The sequence below is a fragment of the Physeter macrocephalus genome, chromosome 21 (genome assembly GCF_002837175.3).
Source record: "Physeter macrocephalus isolate SW-GA chromosome 21, ASM283717v5, whole genome shotgun sequence".
Lineage (NCBI taxonomy): Eukaryota > Metazoa > Chordata > Mammalia > Artiodactyla > Physeteridae > Physeter > Physeter macrocephalus.
Genome location: NC_041234.1, coordinates 118,786,189 through 118,806,831, shown reverse-complemented (window position 1 = coordinate 118,806,831; position 20,643 = coordinate 118,786,189). Strand labels below are relative to the sequence as shown.

Below are 20,643 nucleotides of genomic sequence, written 5' to 3'. Positions count from 1 at the left end.
GATGGTCAAGGAGCCCGTAAATTCTGTTTTAAAACTAAACCTTCAACATAGCATTACACAGGACTCTACCTTTGCCTAATAAAGTGCCTGCCATTTCAGGCCTGCTTTATACAAACATCTTCAAGTCCAGCATTAAAAAATATCCATGTATAATTCTCCATCTCTAGCAGTGCTTCTCAAACCGGCTGCATCAGAGCACAACCTGTTACAAATATGTATTTCCAGGCCCCACCGCCCCGAGGTTCTGACTCAGGTTTGGGTTAGGTCTGGGCACTAAATCCCACAAGGTGACTCCAGCGGTTTCTGCATTGTCATTACCTGTCTCCCGAGTTCCCTGGACGTTTTACAATCTGTACTTTTGTATATCAATACAATTGTGCGTAACCTGTACATTTTGATACTAAGATGTCTCAAACCTTTTTTTGGAGTGGATATTATTTTTTAAAGAGAACTAGCTGGAACCCTCCCAAGTGCAGCAAGGAGCTGGAATGAGTACGGCTGACCCTGGAACCAGCGGGGATTAGGGACAGCGACCCTCCCCACAGTGGGAAATCCTCCAACTCCACACCCCCCATCTGCGGTTCCCCGCCTGCAGCTTCAACCGACCAGATTGTGCAGCACTGTAGTAGTCACTACTGAGAAAATCCGTGAATAAGTGGACCCATGCAGTTCAAACCCGTGCTGTTCAAGGGTCAACTGTACAAGCCCAAGTGGCCTAGAGGACAGAGGAAACAGGGCACTGGCACGAGGGAGTGGCGTGCTGTGCTGGACACTGCCAGGAACTGACTATCGCTGTCTTTAATTAGCCACAGGTATTTCCCACCATCACTCCTTCAGTGGTATCTGAAGCCCATGAGCCCCCAAATGACGTATTTTTAAGGCACAAAGCAAGGAGCTGCTTTCTTTTCCCCACTGCTACCTACACCAATTCTGACGGGCGCAGCACAGCCCTTCCAGTCTCAGCATCCCTCACAGCCCCCACCCGTTTGAGCATCTCTGGCCTACATTTACTGCATAAAAGTTTACCCTTGACAGCTCTATTCATATTCTACACAGTATAAACAGAGAGGCAAACAAATGTAAAAATAAATGAAGAGGTTAATAAACTATTAATTTAATCAGGAGACATCAAAGTGTAATTACGAACAGTTTTTAAATGACAACAGACGGTAAATTTATACAAGTTAAAGGTTAGAATATAATGAATACAAAATCCATCCAGATAACAGTTAGAAAAACATCACTCACACAAGTAAATCTGATTCAAGTGGGTAAAGAACTCAAGCCCCCCATTTTGATAATTACACGCAGCTTTCAAGGTAGCGCATCTAAAATCTGCCCCTTGTCAGGGCGCTATTCAAGACTACAGCATATTCAGTGACTCTAGCGACTTCAAAGATTCTAACACTTTTAGCATCAAGGTCAAGAGAAATCCCGTAACAGGTTCACTATGCAAAAAAAAAAAAAAAAAAAAAAAAACGAGAAAGTGTGAACGTTTTCTGCAAACTGTAAGGTGCTGTGCAGATGTTAGCTATTGCTATTATTACTGTTCAGTGAGATTTCACTGAACTTGAGAAAAAGGAAGACTAGTCTGTAACTGACAAATATGACCTATAGAACATCTTCAAAGGAACGCAGATATTACTTTCAAGCACACGTAGCAACAAAACAGGTAAGGAAAGTGTGGCCAGGAGTGATGGTAAGTTGAGGAATTCCAGAGTACTTTAATGGATAGATAAAGGCTTAATCTGTTCACAGGTTACGCGTAATATTTATCGTTAGGTTCCCAAAGTCCCTGAAAATAATTTACTTTCTCAGGTGACCCTTCCCCTTACAAAAAGGAAAAAGAAACCTTGTCAAGTTGCGAGTGTGCTGCTTCAGGCCAGCTCCTGCAAACACTACCTCAAACGGAAGAGCAGAGGCTGCGTGAATCAACTTGTACCGCAGGCAAACCATTTATAAAAAGGCCTACCAACAACGTACAACTTCACCTGAGCATAAATAAAACAACAAACATGAACTTGTCTGGAGACAGGAAATATACACTAGATGCATTTAAAACAGGATATAAATTCTTTTGTCTCATGTACCTTCAGCTTTCATCTTTCCTTGGGTACACCCTATCTGTTTAACTGTTTTTACCGGTCTCCTTGGGAACTCTAGCTGTATATATAAAATTTATATGAAAACAGAAAATAAACACCAAACAAGTCAAGCAGTTGCTTTTCGGGCAAAGCTGATGAGATCTTTATGATGAAAATAACCTTACAGTATATTTCTGTTAGATTTCCAGGAAACGCAGGTTGTTGTTGTTTTTTCTTTTTTATGGAGGGTTTAAATTTCACCAATTCAAAACTGAATTCTGCTGTCACATGTAAAATGGTATCCACTTGAAGAGCTAGTGACATCAGATGCATTCTACAGCAGACTTTTCATATTTTAGCACAATGAGAATAAAGATTATATTCTACGGGGCAAAATGGGAGGTGAGGTGAAGAAGGTCATGTGTTAAATCAGTAGCCTGTACTGACACTTCAAGTTACACTCCCTAATTCAGGTTATTCTTACAATCAGTTTTCAAACAATAGTGAACATATTCCTACCTTATAACATATAAGGGCTCAACTGTAGCTTTCCTTTCTATACATCCTGAAGTATACACATTGTACAAGAGGAAATCACTGAGACATCTTGAAAAATAAATCTATTCGTCAAATACCATGTTATTTCAACAGCAGCAAACTACTCAGTTAACAGTTAAAACCCTAAGAAAATATTAACTGGTGTGAAAACAAGTCTATATTGTAATAACCCCAAACATCAACCTTAGCATCCGATTCTAACTTTCAAATGCTGGGTACCTTTTCCAAGAGGAAATTACATCTGCTTTTGCATGAATCCCCGGTTTAAATACTTGCAGAAACACACCCACGTTATCTACTCAGCAAATGTCTGAAATCAAACAAAACAATCCAACACTGGACATAAACGTTTTACAAATAGCATAAGATCCCAAAAGTACAAGAAAAACCTTGACATTATAGAAAAAGAAATGAGGTGGACAAATTCTAAGTACAACAAGGCATCTAAAGAGGGGGCCATCTGGAAATCTATCATACAGTACACTAGACTCAATCTGGAGTATCCTACAATTTCATATTAAGTTTGTAGAATTTTATACCAAAACTGTAGTCTTTTTAAGAAAACATTTTACATTTAGAATAACTACTTAAGACATTTAAACTGTAGATAACATTTAACTATAAGCAAGAATAAAAAAGTCCTACAATGATCATCTTTTATTTCTTCTCAACAATTAAATAAACACAAGTGCCTTCTTTGCCTTTATGCCTAACTACCTCTCTACTCCTTTAGTCCAGTTCCAAAACATCAAAAGTAGGGGTGAACAGACAAAATCAGTAATGGCAAACACTCACAGCAAGGGCCACTGTATTCGGGATTATCGATGACAGGAAATTTGTACAATGAGGTATCTAGTTAAAAGAGTAACCTACTAGAGAATGGACTTGAGGATACGGACAGGGGGAAGGGTAAACTGGGACAAAGTGAGAGAGTGGCATGGACATATATACACTACCAAATGTGAAATAGCTAGCTAGTGGGAAGCAGCCGCATGGCACAGGGAGATCAGCTCGGTGCTCTGTGACCGCCTAGAGGGGTGGGATAAGGGAGGGTGGGAGGGAGGGAGGGAGATGCAAGAGGGAGGAGATGTGGGGACATATGTATATGTATACCTGATCCACTCTGTTATAAAGCAGAAACTAACATACCATTGTAAAGCAATTATACTCCAATAAAGATGTTAAAAAAAAAGACTCAATGAATGAAAGCTATTACTGTTTTTTTTTAAAAAGTGTAAAGGTAGAATGTGCTTTTTAAGAAAACGGCCAATAATCACTCATCTGAAAAAATGCAAATAGCCGCCAGGTAAAATTGGCAGAATTTGAACTTAAACCAAACTTTTAGTGTGTAACAAACTAGCATTAAGAAATGCACACAGGATGTAAACCAAAATAGTGGTTATCTCCAGGTGGCAACATTACAGGGAATTTAAATTTTCTTCCGGTTTTAATATGCACTTTTTTGGCGTGTGTTTTTAGATTGCACACAAGTAGTACCAAGTGGCTAGAACGAACACAGACCAAGGATGCGAAAGTAAAACCACAGGGTCTTTTTCTATCAGAAAGGACCTCAAGGATTATCTAACTTAGATACATTATGATGTATCGATGTATCTGGGATATAAGGGCACTGATTTAAAAGACTAGACTAGAAATTCCAAGAATACTTCCTGGATGATAAAAATAATCTATTTTCAGGATTGTTTACACTCCCTAAGTATGCAAAAATGAACACATTTAAATGTAAATTCACTCATATACATCATTAAAAAGTAGGAAAAACAAATTTAAAGGGAGTTTACACAACCTTGTAATTAAAGCGAAAGTTCATTGTTGAATGACCAGAGCAAAGCAGATCATTACAGAGTTTGCCTGAAAGCAGGAGGTTGGCCTGCAAGGGGCCTTTAGGGGGTAGGCTGGGTGCCTAGGCAGGTAGCTCTCTTTGCTTTGCTGTCTGCATCCTTCAATAAACCCAGTCCTTTTACATGAATGGGTGTGATTCAGCCTAGTCTCCCCATGAAATAATGTAATGAAAGATTTCTACTGACGAGGGATTACACTTTATGCAAAATTTCTCAGTGACATTCAGATAAATTCCAGTGTCCACAATTTAAGCAATTTCCAATACACATTTAACCCAAAATCCAATGACCTGGTATTTTCATGATAGTTAGGAAAAGTGTTCCAGCAAAAAATAAAGTTTAGATTTGTTCCACTATGTACATCTGAATATATCCAGAGGAGTAAAACTCAAAGCCAACCAAAAGACGAAATGCTATAAAATATTGTTTTGTTGTAGGATAATCAAATTCTTCCCAGAATAAGGTGTAACTAATTTCACATACTTATTTGTAACCAATTTAACTCTTCCAAATTCTCATTTGCAAATGAGAGGCTCATACAGTTAAAACTGATGATACAAACCATTGTTTTAGAAGGATCAAAATTTACACTAGTCAAACGTGATTCCGTAAGATTGATTTTAACATGTTCTTTCAACTTTATTAAAATGATCAATACCCCAGATGCATTTACAATTTAAAAAAAACCAATTTAATGCTATCAAAAGGTGATGTTCACTTTAATCCTGTTTGCCTTCACGCCACTGCCGTGAGCCTTCGTTCCAGGCCACATAAACAAAGAGGGCCAGCACCACGTGGACGGCGACCACTGCAACAATAGCAGCATAAAAATAGCTGTCCCTATTGGACATCCCAAAGGCGCCTATCAAGAGAAAAAAAGTTTCCATTTTATTCCAAAATGTATCGAAATACAAAAAACAAAGCATACTCATTTTTATTAGCTATATATTTAACTAGTCAGACAATTAAAAAGGAATGCTTTGCATGGTGATCAATCAAGTACTCACTTAAAGATCTGAATACCTTCTACACAAGAAGAACATTATTTTGAATGAAAACCACAACTGATCACTTCATCTAAGGACTCTGACATTAAGAAAGGGAGCTTTATTTTCTCTTCCTTCCAATGTCCTCCACCAAAGGTACATTCCCCCAAACTCCTCCTCCCATGTCAGGCAACTCTTGCTCTCAAAGGGCTGTTAAAAGAAAGGATCTGCAAGCTATTCCACAGAAAACCATAAGCAAATATGATGTCAAACTGAAATAACCAAGTGATAAAAAGTTCATTTCATGCATCGTGATTTTTGAAAAGCAAAACAGAAGAAGCCAAATTAAGAATACCCAGTTTAATGATATAAAGAAGTCACAAAAGCACAGAATCTCAAATACAGTTAAGGGGGAAAATGTCTTGTTTTATGGTCTAGGATTACCTTCAAAAACATAAGATTTAGTCGTGAAATATAACCCAATAGGTACAGTGATCATTAAAGCTGTGAAGAACAGGAGCGTCTTCAGAGTGGATGCTAATGAACTTTCATTTCTGGAATAAAGTAAACAAAGAGAAAATCAGAGCCCGCACAGCCATTTCCAACTATTCTTGTGTCCACAAATGCTATAAATACCCACAGAAAAGATGCTGGGAACACTGCCCCTGCCTTGAAAGCAGTGGCAAGAGGAAGAAGAGGCAGTGCCAGGGACTCAAAATTAGAAGATCCTAGAAATCCAGCAGCAGATCCAGTGTGAAAGGAAGTATAAAGTGCAAAAAAGTGGTTTATAATCTCCCAAGTGCTATGCAAATGTACACAATTCACAGAATTCACAATGGAGGTAGCAAGGGAGAAGGTACACAGAAAACAACTAATGAATGTTCCTTCACAAAGCATCCTATCAGTGGCTAGCTGAATACAGTACAGACAAGGTTTGAGAATCTCCGAAGAAATTCTAGGAGCCTAGAGCAATCTGAATGCAGCTGAAGGAAACTTACTCCAATTTATTTGTAATTAAGTAGCTCGAGTACAACTTAGACGGCCTTCACAACATGGATGCATTAAAAGTTTGATATCAAAACACTTTTTGTTCAGTGAATTCTATTCTTCCAGACTATTTTAAAATCAACGGAAATACTGCAATGGGAAAAGTTTTGCTCCAGAACACAATAAAATGATTCTGAAGAGTGCAATTAAGCTTTTAAAATCATATGCGTAAAGAAAAACAAGTCAGATAAACTGTTACTTAAAACGTGAGCAATGTAAAGATTATAGCCACACCCACTTGTCTATGCATCACCTAAGATTTCATGGAGCTACAGAGGCAGAGCTCAGTGGTGGCGCGGGACCACAGGGCCCTCAAAACCTAAAATATTTGCTATCTGGCCCTTTCCAGAAAAACTCTGCCAACCCCTGATGTATACTATTCCAATTATGTTAAAAATGTGTGCACGTGAAAAAGGACTCCAGATTAATACAGAATAATGAAGTTATTTCCCAATATTCCTTAATGCTGTTTTACTGATAAGTAGATCTAGGGTAGCATTTGTCCTAATGTACCGTCACAAATGAGCAACACTACTGACAGTGAAGCTGTAGTAAAAGCTTCCAGCAACCCTGGACACACACATACCTCACACACGCCACCTCATACGTGACGTTTAGAAGCAGTGAGCCCTACAGCTTTCAACCTTTAGATAAAGTCTTTTTCTCCTTAAATCGAACCACCCTCACACTACCTTGTCGGGGAGGAAGAAAGTTTCCTCTACCCTCCTGGGTTCTTGCGGCTGTTCTAAGAATTAAATTGACATGAGACCTATTAACAGGAGAAAAATCAAAGTTGAGTAACATGAATACGTGGAAGAGACCCAGGAGAACTGAGTAACTCGCCCAAATGGCCGACACCCTTGCCTTAAATACCATCTTCAGCTAAAGACAAAAGGGGATGTTGCGGGTAAGGGCTGGGGACTTCAAAGGGGAAGGCGATTCACATGAAGACGGCAAAGCAAATGTTTGGTAAACAAGTGTTTGCCAGGCCATGCAGAGTCTATGGGACACAAAGCGGACTCCGGTCTCTATGCCCCATTTCCCCCACACCCGGCCCATATTCTTTGCAGGCACCTCTGGTGATAGCTCTCTTCCAGGAACAGGCCCTCTATCTAAATTGTTTTCGGCAATTAAGGGGAAGGTCAAAGTTTCTTCCTGCGCCTTTCGGGCCTGGACCGTTTTTCAGTGTGAAATAATCTGCGCGCCAAAGAGACATTTCGGGGTGGCAAGTGTTGCTCCCCTACAACCTTAACACACGCCTAACTTCACGCTCAGAGTCAACCCAGCCTTCAAGGTCCCCCCAGAATAACCTCTCTTCTAGGCACCTTTCCTGATTATGCTGGAACCATTCATCGCTCTGGGATCCAACCACACTTAGTTCACGCCTGTTGTTACCGCACTTAACATGAGAGCGTGTGTCCTAGACAGCCCTGCACACTCCTCTGTACCCCTAGCCAATCCAGGCAAAGGAGTTCTTATAATTGTGTATACACCATTACAGGAGAGGCTTCTGGCAGGCCACAAAGGAAGGGAACATTTCACGTTTATACCAGTGGTCTACAAACTTTTTTGACTGTGCCATCCATCATTAAATAAAAGTTTTGAGCACATACCCCCATACAGGCATAATGATTTTAAAAATAAATTATCTATACACATATTACTCATGCATTCTTTAAAATGTAAAACACATGCAAAAACAGACACTAAAAAGGATAAGGTTAAAAAATTTTTAATTTATGTAGAAATTCTACTATTTTCTTTCCATACTTCAACGAATCCTCTTTTAATACATACCACTTTGGTGATCACTCAGCTATACATTCTCATCTAACATACATAAGCTCCCTTACACTGTTTCCTAACAGAAAAATTTATCATGTAATCTTCATGAATAATATGAGTGTCTGCAGGAGTTCTATATAAAAAATACAAAAAGTCCTATCCAAAGAAAACAAAAACACTAATTTGAAAAGATACATGCACCCCAATGTTCGCAGCAGCATTATTTACAATTACCAAGATACAGAAGCAACCTAAGTATCCATCAACAGATGAATGGACAAAGGAGATAACGATATATATATATATATGTATACACACAGACACAAACATATCAATACATACATATAATGGAACACTACTCAGCCATAAAGAACGAAATTTTGCCATTTGCAGCAACGTGGATGGACTTGGAAGGCATTATGCTAAGTGAAATAAGTCAGAGACTGTATGATATCACTTACACGTGGAATCTAAAAAATACAACACACTAGTGAAAATAACAAAAAAGAAGCAGATTCACAGATATACAGAACAAACTAGTGGCTACCAGTGGGGAGGGTGGGAGGCGCAATACAGGGGAAGGGGAGTGGGAGGTACAAACTATTGTGTAGACAGGCTACAAGGATGTACTGTACAACACGGGGAATGTAGCCAATATTTTGTAATAACTATGTATGGAGTGTAACCCTTTAAAAGTTGTATAAAAATTAATACATACATACATACATACATACATAAAGTCGGTATTTGGCCAATTCTTTTGGGGACCCCAACAAAAAACTTGACCTTCATGGTGTTTCTCTGGGGAGTTAAAGTATGTGTTTTTCGTATGGACGCCAAGGGGGGAAAACCGCGGTGGGGTGGGTGGTGGTGTGCTGAATTGGGCGACTGGGATTGACATGTAGACACTGATGTGTATAAAACTGATGACTAGTAAGAACCTGCAGTATTAAAAAAACAACTAATTCTAAACTTTCTTTGCGTTATTTGTATGGAAATATGTTAATATAAATGTTTCAGACATTACATGAAATTTCTAAAAATCTGGTATGTTCTTGTATAATGTTATGTCATCATTCTAGTTATTACTTTAAAATGTATATCTCAGAGGTAACTAAATTTCCTTGTCAACTGCATGATTATGAACTTTCATCCCATCTTTAACCGTGGTCATTTTTAAGTCTTTTGTCATTACAGACAGTTCTGGGTGTACTCTGATGCATTTGCAAAAATGTTCCTATAAAAGGGTTTCATCTTCAAGGAATTCATGGAAAAGACTCTGACAAGTACAGGTTTCTGGTAACTGACTATACTGCTGAACTGAATGAATAAGCATTTTCAGAACTCTAATGGAAAACGGATGAATTCATAAAAGTGCTAACAGAAGATCAAGATGAAAAAAAAATTAATTATATGGGACTGAGTGAACTGATGAGGACGATGATAATTTTTGTGACTTTGTTTGAACAAAAAAAAATCCCACAAGGACTCAGAGGCAAAAAATATACAAATCAATTTTCACTGCAAAGTAAAGGAGCTGTTACAGTGGAGGATTACTGGACCGAATGTCAATATTATGACATAGTATGAGTGAGTGTGTTTCGTGTTTGGTACAATCATTGTTGCTTTTGTGTGGTCATTCATTTATAATGCTTGGTGTCAGTTTATTTAACTCTTGTAAAAATAAAATACAATGCATATGTATAACTGATTCACTTTGTTGTAAAGCAGAAACTAACACACCATTGTAAAGCAATTATACTCCAATAAAGATGTTAAATAAGTAAATAAATAAATAAAATAAAATACAGTGTGTGTGTGTGAAAAAAAATATTCAAAAAATAAAGTTTTTATCTCCTGTAAAAATAAAATACAGGGCTAGTTCTAAAGTGTGTGTGTGTGTGTGTGTGTGTGTGTGTGTGTGTGTGTGTGTGAAAAACTAAATAAATAAATACTTTTAAAAATAAATAAATAAAATAAAGTATGTGTTTTTGGTATGCAAAATTCAGATCATCTAACCTGATAAAGAAACAAAGCTTGAGAATCTAGAAAAAGGGAAGGTTAACCGGTTCTCCTGTTCTTTGGATCATCTCTTGAATATCTATTACCTGGCCTGGCTTTGAGAAAAGTTTACTATTGAAAAGATGATATAATACCATAAAAATGTTTTAAAGCACACAAAATCACTTATGATCCCACCACACGAACAGAATCTTTTCTGCATGTTAATTTCTAGCCCCACGCACTCTACACATAGCATACCTTAACAATTTGTAGCTTATCTCCAACTCCTTCTCACCTCTCTCTTTACCTTAAGCTCCAAAAATTTGACTTTCAGTCTCACAAATACAGGACTAAGTACAAAGTTAAGCATACAAACTTCTGAAAACTAGTTTTCAAACTTCCTCTAGTGTTTATAGGACATTTTCTCCTTGCCAGCTTGGGTATAACCGGTGATTTATTCTAAAACAAAGCTACTGATGTCATTCAACTGATTTCTCCTATGTGTCTCTGATCGGGTATTACCGAGACTTGTTAGAAATGAAGAATGAGAACATTCAAAATTAGAACTGGCCTCACACAAAACAAATAATTCAGGATGAACCTTACTGTGTCCCCACTCTTAAAACCATCTAGAGTTTACCCACTTCATATAAACTTCTGCAGCAAACACTAAGCAGATAGAGCTTACCATGTTCCCTTTTATGGCAAGCAAGACTTCCACTGCAAGTAGATTTCACTGCAAATTCCATTAGGAAACAGTAGAATCAGTCTAGGAGGGCTATACTGTATTCTAAGTGTACTTAATAAAAATAACTGTTGGTAGCGTCACTACTAAACAGTAATAAAAAAAAAAAAAAAACCTACATTGCCACTGTGTGAGTGAAAAAGATCACGGGGCTCCAAAAATCACAGGCTTTGGAGTCAGTGGGCTTGGACAACTGCCACCTTCAACACCTATTAATTGTGTGACCTAACCGTGTGATCTTGGGCAAGTCACTTATTCCGAGTCAACTTCATCGTTTTTAAAAATCAGGAAACTAAGCACTTTCTTAATTCTGATAACGTATGTAACAAAACACCTAAGCTGAGCCTGGAACACACCGAATGGCGGCTAAACCCCTCCCCATCCTCTTGCCTCGTGAGGTTATCAAGAACCACCCGCTCTCTCCTCAGGTTCCCTCTCCTCGGCCACCAGCCCCCATCCTACGGACTCCCCAAGTCAAGAAGACTCAAATTAGGGAGAGCCCTTTCTCCCTTCCATTCGTTCATGCGTACAACAAACATTTATTAAGCCCCGACGATGCAGGCCCTGTGGGGGACACGGAGACGGAGAAGGCCAGGTTCCTGTCCTCAGGGAGCTCACCCTGCAGTGGGGAAAAAGACTGCAGACAGCAAGACCGCAATATAGACAACAGCGAGAAGTGGTGCTAGGCCAGAAACAGGAGCTGAAAGCCCCCCGACCTATCCCCCAAGACCCCGGGTCCCTTGCTCCCGAGCGAAGGGTAGGGGCCGGGCGTGCAGACGCCGCAGGCCCCAACCCACTTCCCCTCTCCCCTCTAGCCCGCAGCTCCAGCCCCGAGGGTCCAGACCTCACGCCCACCCACCGCAGGTCAGCCCGGTCGGCCCGGGCCTTCCCTCCTGCCCCGCTCCCGGCCAGGGCCGGTCCGCCTAGTGCTCAAGGCCCCCGCCCGAACCCGGCCCTGCTCCGGACTACCTGAAGTCGCACGGCTGCAGAGCGTTCAGCGCCGCTTTATCAAAACGCTCCATGGCGTCGCCACGACCGCAGCAGGCGCTCAGAGGCGGGCTGGGCTCGGCGTCCGCGCTTAATCGGCTCCCCGGGAGACCGGCAGACCGCGCCGGAAGTGCCGGCGAGCGCCGGGAGGTTGGCCGCACTGCGCAGGCGCGGCGCGCCGAGGTGACGCCAGGCGCAGGCGCATGCGCGGTCGCGAGCGTTCACGTGACTTACCGGCCGGGGCTGCGGGGTGTTCGCCCTGCCAAGAGGGGCCTGCGCTCCAGGAGCAGGCCAGGCGAGTACCCCAGCCACTCCACGTTGAGCCGGGACTTGCCTCGCAGCATGGTCCTCCGGGGAGGGCGGTGCTGCGGCCGCCCTCTGAGCGCGCGCGAGCACTTCTCGTCCCCGTTCCGGCGTCTGTCGCTGAGCAGTGGTTGCGAGGGGACTGGAACAGATGATCTGCGAGGAAGGAAGACCAGGCAGACGACTGGGGTGCTAGGCAACCAAGCAGTTTCCGACGACAACAACACAGAAAAGTAGTGCACATTATTCCCCAGTCCTTGAGTAAACGCCTCATTAATTATTGCCCCCAGTGAAAGTCCAGCTGTGGGAAGCTGGGAGGAGTTAGTTTAACACTCACCGAGTCCGTAAAGCTAGGGAATGTCAGAGCTGGAAGAGCCCTTGCTGAGAGAGACTGTTCCAGGCCAGACGCTGGTGATCCCAGCTTCCACTTAAAGTTAAAAACATTTTGCAGCTGCTCAGAAAGCTGCCAATGAGACAACAGGGACTCAAATAGTAAGGGACAGATGGGCCTCCCGGGCTGCGCAACCCGAGAGATATATAAACGAAAAGGGTGCGTAAGCCTAGGGTCAGGCTTGACAAAACTAGGTTGCCACTGGCTGCTAATAAGAGGACAGCCCTTACATGGTCAACGCCTGGAAAGGGCCGCTGACCGCACATCTATTTTCTGCACCACATGGATAGAAAGACCACATCTGAAATCATGACTAAACCAGCAGCTTAGAGCGGTGTTAGGGGCCTCGGACCGGAGAGCAGGAAGCCCGGGTCTGAGTTCAAATTACTAAATTTGTAATCTCTCATCGGCCCTCACCTAGACCCTTGGGGGTATAAGAACCACCTAATGCCAGAACTAGGGCAGAATTAGAGTCTAAGCTCATGGGTTAGCAAACTGGCCAGCCGGCCAAATATCTACAGCCTGCCTGCCACCTGTTGTTCTACAGCGCGTGAGTTAAGAAAGGTTTTTCCATTTTCGAATGGTTAAAAAAAATCAAAAGAAGAATAACATTTCGTCACACAAGAAAGCTACATGAAATTCAGATTTCAGTGTCCATAAATAAAATTTTATTGGAACTCAGCCATGCTCATTTTGTATGGCCTATGGCTGCTTTCATGCTACAATGGCAGCATTGTATAGTTGTTTGTGACAGAGACTGTATGGGCCACAAAGCCTAAAGTATTTACTATCTGGCCCTTCCCAGGAAATTTTGAGGACCCCTGCTCTAGCTAATCACCTTGTGATGAGGCCCTTGAACCCCTAGGGATCCGTAAATGTAGTAAAGGGGGTTCTGACAATTTTTAATATTTTTAGAAACCTAATGAATTGAACGTATTTACTTGCCATAAGGGATCAACAGCTACTTAAAAACATCACCTTCGTTTGAGTTTTGGCACTAATTATATCACACTGATGAGGTAATCCTGGTTATCTCATGAGAAAATACCCACATTATTACTAAACTAAAATAAACTATACTATACTTGGCCAACTAAATGTTTTAAAACATAGAATGAGCACAAGAGGGAGGGATCTTTGCTTTTTGACTTTGTATCTCTCCAATGACTAGAGAAGGGTCTGGCATATAGTAGGTGCTCAATAAATATCTGTTAAATAAATGGAGTCCACAAAAGGACGAAGAGCAAAGGGATGCTTGGTAGTGAAAAGATGGGGAACCACTGATGAAGTTGTATTAGCTTGCTAGGGCTGCCATAACAACATACCACAAAGTGAGCAGCTTAAAGCACAGACATTTATTGTCACATAGTTCTGGAGGATAGAAGTCTGAGATCAAGGTGGCAGCAAGTGTGGTTCTTTCTGAGGGTGATGAAGGCGAATCTGTTCTGTGCCTCTCCCCTAGCTTCTGGTGGTTTGCTGGCAATGTTTGGCGAGCCTTGTTTTGTAGGCGCATCCCCCTGATGTCTGTATTTCTCTTCACACGGCGTTCTCCCTGTGTCTGTATCTGTATCCAAAGTTTTCCTTTTTATAAGGACACCAGTCATATTGGATTAGGGACCCCCCCCCCAACCTACTCCAGTATGACCTTATCTTATCCAGTTACAACTACAATGACCCTATTTCCAAGTAAGGTCACATTCTGAGGTACTGGGGGTTAGGAATTTGACATATGAACTTGGGATGGAGGGGGGCACACAATTCAGCCCATAACAGTATTCTAAACTCTTCCTTGTACAGATGAGGAAACTGGTCTGGAAGGGACTTATCAGGAGTCACACATATATCTAGTAGCTCAATTCTTGCCTCCCAGGATGGCACTTTAGCAACCTCTGGGGCAGCTGTGGGATAACTCAATCAAGAAGCATTCATAAATGAGATTTGAGGGGGGACAAAATGCCTGGCTAATCTTATCTGCATATCAGTGTTTCATATAAACTAAACCTCTGTACCTCTTTTTCTTGCTGAGTTCTACACTCTACCAGGATTTACTGTGAGCTCACCTCAGTAAATGGAGAGAGAACTCTCAGCATAAACTCAGAAACTGTAAGAGAAAGACAGAAATTAGCCAGCCCTGTGACCCCTGAACAAAGTCCTGAAACCTCCGACCTGCAGCGGCTGCTCAAGAGCTGGAGGCCAGTGGAGCCCAAACAGAGCTGTTGCCCTGGGAATGAAAAGGCATGTCAAGGGGCGTGGTCATTACGGAGGCATCCGGAACTAGCACCTCCGGTCTTCCCCCTGTGAATCAGAAAATGATTCTCAAACTGAAAGAGCCCCAGTCAGGCCCTTTCATTTTAGTTGCGAAAAGTGAGAGCTAAAGTTGGGAAATGACTTGCTTCAAATCCACTGGATCAGTGATGGGATTAGAGAATTCATAGTTCCTAACTCTTCTGATAATTTTTTTCCACTGTATCGTTTTATACTCTGTAGTATAAACCCAGTGACATGGAAAGTGCACACCCAAAGTACAATTTTTTTGTTTGTTTTCTTTTGTTTTTGGCCGCGCTGCGCGGCTTTGGGGATCTTAGTTCCCCCACCAGGGATGGAACCCCCATCTGGCTGTGAAAGCACGGAGTCCTAACCACTGGACCGCCAGGGAATTCCCGCAAAGTTCAATTTGACAACAATCCCCAATTTGCTTTACTGACTCAAAGCCATAACACCCTCCCCCCGCCAAGTCCCCCTTTGGGTGGCCCGCGATGGGGTCGCAGAGGAACAGTCATACCTGAAACACCAACCCATACTTTCCGAAGGGATCTTTGCACAGCGTGCTGTCTTAAGAACTAAGCCGTGAAGAAATCAGAAATAAGCTCCACCCTACAGTTAACAAAACGCATTCAAAACATTTATATATAATACATTTGCTGGCTCCTTCGGCTCCCAGGTCAGGGCCGGCCCCACGTGGCCCCAAGATACCCACCTCTCCAGTGTGCTCTCCCCTCACCCCAACACAAACACCTTGGACCACTTTGTAGGATATCCAAAACAGGCCGGTCATGGATCGGAACCTTCCATGTCCCCACCTGAAGTGACACTGCCCCCATTTCTGCCGCCTCCCAAGTGCCATCTCTCCTTTCAGTACCCCCTGTGGCACTTCAGGCCTACGTGATAGTTTGCGATCTTGCTGTGGACAAGAAAATGCTGCCGGCTATCAAGCCATCAGCTGCTGTAGCCACCTCCACCTGTGAGCCCTGAGGGGCATTCCGGCTGGAGATAAAGAGGATACTGGTCCTAGAGAGTTAAGATGCATATCCAAGGAATAATTTCAATGAGCCTAGACTCTTGCATCTTCCCGTACACAGAAAAGCACTAAGTTAATTAACTTGAGATGTCTGGTTCTTGTGATTAACGGTAATCTTTTGATGTTCAACTACACTATTTTTTTTTTTTTTTAGCGCAAATTCCTCCATATCCTGGCTCCTCCCTTACCTCTTTGGAGCAGTTCCTCTGAGCTGAGAGGCTGTTTACCTGGCTATAGTCCTCCGTAAGCTCCCCAAATAATACATAGTTTTGCAACTTTTAGGTTGCACTTTTTTTTTCCAGTTGACATCTTCTGTCACCTATGAGTGTCCTTGGGCTTCTAGACATCCCCACTAGACTGTATACTAGTGGGGGAGAGGAGAGCATGGCTGGTGGCTTTTTCATCTCTCTACTGCCTTGAACATGTGCCCTCAGTCAGAGCTGCACGGAGAATCCTGCTAGGCCCACCTCTCTGGCTTCCTCCCCTCTCACCCTCTATCTGCTTCCCTGCTCCCTAAACTCTGCTCTGAGAATATTAAAGCCAGAAGAATAAGAATTTACCAGATCTGTTCCCCAAACAATTCCCCCTAAGAGTCCTTAGAGTACAGAGCTGACCCAGAGCACTTGAAATATGTAAGGGCCAAGCTTCGTGCCTCCCCACGTGGCCTCCCACCCTCCAGGCTCTGAGCAGCTCATTGTGTAAAGCCCCAGGGGGTCTAGGTTTTCTTGCAAGGAATTATGTCCAGCACCCCCTCGTGGGGGACACGTTGGTACTTCAGGCCTGAAGAAGCCAGAGGGGGTGAGAGAGGAACCAGCTTCCTGGAGAGGCCTGTCCAGGCGGGTCCATCCCTGGCCCTGTCAACCAAGAAGGCCAAAATTTGCACCACGAAACTGCGGCTCTTGCGGAAATCCTGATTTCGAGAAGTTGTACGCTCAGTCCTCTGATTCCAGGTCAGGCTGGCTGAGATCTGACTGCAGGAGAATGATAGTTGAAAGAACTTTCGCCTGGAAAGTTCTGCACTAAGAAGGCAGCCTGGCAGCAACCCACCACCCACTTTCCTTTAGGAGTGCCACCTTGACATTGGTGTCACATACTTTATCTGGACACATGGCACTGGCATCTGGCTTCCCACCTGTCCTAGAGCCTGGCCAAGACAGCCACCATTCCTGTCTTTCCTCTCAAAAAGGCCCTGAGCCCCACGAGACAAGTTAGAGCAAACATTCCTAGAACTGCAAGCTGCCAAGTGGTCATTCAGCCTCTATTTCCCCTTCCAGAAACGAGGAGCTCGGTGCCTCCCAAGACGGCCAAAATTTTGTTCTTTGCCTCCATAAGTAGCCTGTGGATGGTGGCCTCCTATTAACCTTGCCAACACTTGTTGCTGACCACATTTCACTGCTGAAACACATTCATCTCACGGTCAGCAAGGGCCTCATCATCTCTCTGCAGGTCTTCTCTGTCCTGTCCCAGGTGGGTTTTTAGAGGCAAACGTGTGTCCGCACATTGGTCACTGTGGCATCTCACCTCTGTGTCCACAAGGCCAACACACAAGAGCCAGTGGGGGAAACAACCGGGTTACAGTGGCAAGAACTAGACTTGACGCCAAGGACCTGGACTTGAATCTGGGTTCCTCTGTCACTTCCTTGCTGTGGGACCACACACAAGTCGAAATCCCTTTCTGGGCATCCGTTTACTTCATCTGGAGATGGATTGTTATGAGGATCTGATGACCAAGCGGGTGTAGTTGTCACCGGATAAACTGCAAAGCCCTGATGTGGCACAGGAGACAGAGAACTGGGCTGCGGGCAAAAAGGGCTGGGGGCCACGTGTGACTCTGTCTGCAACTCCTGTGTGCCCTTGAGCAAGTCTCTTCACTCCCCCATCGGCCAATGTCTGAACTAGATATGGGTGGGACCAAAGGCATGTCCAGGTAGCTTTCCAGGATACGTGAAGAAAGGTGGCAGTTGGAGATTCATCTGTCTTTTGAGAGCGTAAGTTCTTTTCTAAGAGCCAAGGCACCTCTTTGTTCCACGGACAGTTTTGTGATCTGCTGCAAGAGAAGGATTCCCAGGATGAAACACCAGAAGCTGCTTCGAAGGACTGAGAGCCGAGAGTCAGTACAGTGGGTGGGAAGCCTCTTGCACACTGGTGTCACCTGAGGAATGGCTGCAGGAACAGGCCCTGTAGCCTGAGGAAGAAAAGGACAGGAAGAGCTCTGTCTTCAGGTGTTTGAAGGGCTCTCGCAGGGGAGGGAGGTGAAATGAGTAGGGAGTACAGAGCGGAGCAGGTAGAGAGCTAGAATCCAAGGGCAGAAGCCATGGGGACTTTGCTTCCTCTCATTCTCAAGAATCGCTTTCTACCTGTCCGACTATTAGAGCTTCTGCACGCAAGCATCTGCCCCCTTGGTGGGCTCTTCCCCTGGGGTGGAGGTGGAAGCGGAGGGTGGATGCTCTTAGATGACTAGTCCCTTCCTCCCCAGATCGGATGACTTTGTGTTGTCTGAGCCCTTGGTGAGATCAGGCCTATTTTTTATAGCACCTACTACAGATTTGCGTACACAGTTGGGCTTAGGTGAACGCGTGAATGAATCTTTCTTTCTTCATATAACAGGGAAGGCCTGTAATGGGGTGTTATCCTTGGCCCCTGACGTTGGGGTAATGATGGTGTCCCACAGTAAAACATTTTTGTGTGTAAATATCACTTAAGTCTGCACAGTGGTTGTCAAACAGTGAGGCCCTGACAGAAGCCAGTGCACCAACCTGGAAACATTTTTATGGTAATCATTTCCCTACAGAGCTCGGAGCTTCAAAAGGAGGGCATTCAAATACTCCCCTAGAAGGATGCAGCTGGAAGGAACTTTCAAGATCACAGAATCCAACCCTCTCATTTCCCAGATGGTGAAGCCAAGGCACTGGCCACGGGGCTGAGAGGAGGGGAATGGCTTCCCTGGCCCAAGGCCTGGCACGTAGTTGGAACCTACCAGAGGCTTGCTGCTTGCCTGCTTGACCACAGGCCCAGCAAGGCGAGGGCAGAGTAGGTCCAGAGATCAGTCTTCGCTACCACCCAGGCAAGGTGGCGGGGCCCAAATGAGAGACAGAGGTGGCTGCAGGTAAGACGGTGATATACACAGGAACCGGAAATGAGATTGCGTGGACAGATGAGAGAGAGCCGGAAAGGAGGCATAAAAAAAAAAAAAAAGGAGGAGGGAGGCCCTGTTGGGGAAGATCACCCTATGGGTCCCTGTGATGTGACAGGACCAAGAACACCAGCCCGTACCTCCCTCAGGTGTGACTTGGAAGCTCAAGGAAAGACGTCATCCCTGTAGAGGAAGGGTGTCAGCCAACACCGAACAGGTCCCTCTTTTCCTCAACTCAGGGCAGACCCTGGGCACCCCTTCCCTCGCTGACATGCACGGCTCACAGAGCCTAGTCTCTCTCTCTCCTACCCCACCGCCCTCGGAGGAAGGTGGAACCCTCGGTCCCCAGTTTCCAATTCCAGCAGCCTTGGGGGCTCGGAATGCACTTCTCAGTGACAGTCTTGAAATTCCACTCACCTTTACTAGTTCAGCCAAAATGCCACCTCTCCAGTAAAGCAGTTTTCAATGTCAACGCCTGGTCCTTCAACCCCACCATCCGAGATGTCCCCTTCTTCGGCACTCATCTCGACCTGCTTTGCATCAGCCTGCTTCTGGATCAGCGCTGGTGTACTGGGTATCGCGTGTCTCTCCCTCGCTCAGACTTCCCTTCCCATCGTTCATTTATTGAGCACAGGGGGAAAGGAGGGGAGGAAGGGATGCCGAGATGGAGGGGTGGAGGGAGGGCTGTTGAGAAAACACATAGGCTTTCATCGTCCTGAGAGCCTCCTGGGGAGAGACACGCGTGACGGTGGCGGTGGTGGAATGGAAGACCGGATTTTCCACACGAGGGGGAACACTTCACAGTTCCATTCATTGAGTCAATCATTCATTCACTTAGGGAGCGCCTACTTCGCACAAGGCGCTGTTTTGTTTCGTTCTTTGGTGGTGCACCCTAGCGGTTATGGGTAAGCCTGGGCTCAAATACCAATTCCGTCACTTACTAGCTATGTGACCTTGGGCAAGTTACTTAACTTCTCCGTTCCTCAGTTGCTTAATCAGTAAAATGGGGAACATAGCAGCACCTTCCTCCTAGGTTCTTGTGAGGATTATAAGTGATTTGATTGATACTGAGTGCGTAAAACCTGGCTTGGCGCATCGTCAGCTCTATTTAAGCAGCGGCGATTATTTTAGGCACTGTGGGTATATACATCAGTGAACAAAACCGATGAAAAGCTTTGCCCTTATTGAACCTAAATCCTAGTAGAGGGAGATGAACAACTAACAGCAACAACAGCAAAGGAAATTGCATTAGGAAGTGATAAATGATGCACAAATAAATAATGATAAATAATAAACATCAGGTAAGGGAAGTTGGGAGTAGGCAGGTGTATGGGCCTCATGGAGACACTTGTGTAGTAACCGCATCACCTTGAACCTGCAGCTGGGGGCTGGCCATCTCGCAGTTTTTCTAACCCTCACTAAGGGCCCCAGGGTTGCTTGCGCCCAGAAGCATCTTCTGG

The 20,643-nt window shown here is 43.9% G+C and overlaps 1 protein-coding gene across 3 annotated transcripts; it reads right to left on the bottom strand.

Annotated features, from left to right (window-relative positions):
• Positions 1–1,102: 1,102 nt before the first annotated feature.
• VMA21 (vacuolar ATPase assembly factor VMA21) lies at positions 1,103–12,877 on the bottom strand. 3 transcript variants are annotated; one of them, XM_028482766.2, is made up of 4 exons: positions 12,699–12,877; positions 12,293–12,553; positions 5,935–6,044; positions 1,103–5,366 (listed from the first exon to the last, which is right to left on the bottom strand). In XM_028482766.2, the coding sequence occupies exons 2-4, from the start codon at positions 12,400–12,402 to the stop codon at positions 5,224–5,226; spliced, it is 363 nt and encodes a 120-aa protein (XP_028338567.1). In that variant the 5' UTR covers positions 12,403–12,553; positions 12,699–12,877; the 3' UTR covers positions 1,103–5,223. The 3 variants fall into 3 exon arrangements, with proteins under 3 accessions (XP_028338567.1, XP_028338568.1, XP_007117823.1); XM_028482767.2 differs by having other exon boundaries at positions 12,293–12,517; XM_007117761.4 differs by lacking the exons at positions 12,293–12,553; positions 12,699–12,877 and adding an exon at positions 12,041–12,209.
• Between the last annotated feature and the right edge of the window lie 7,766 nt (positions 12,878–20,643).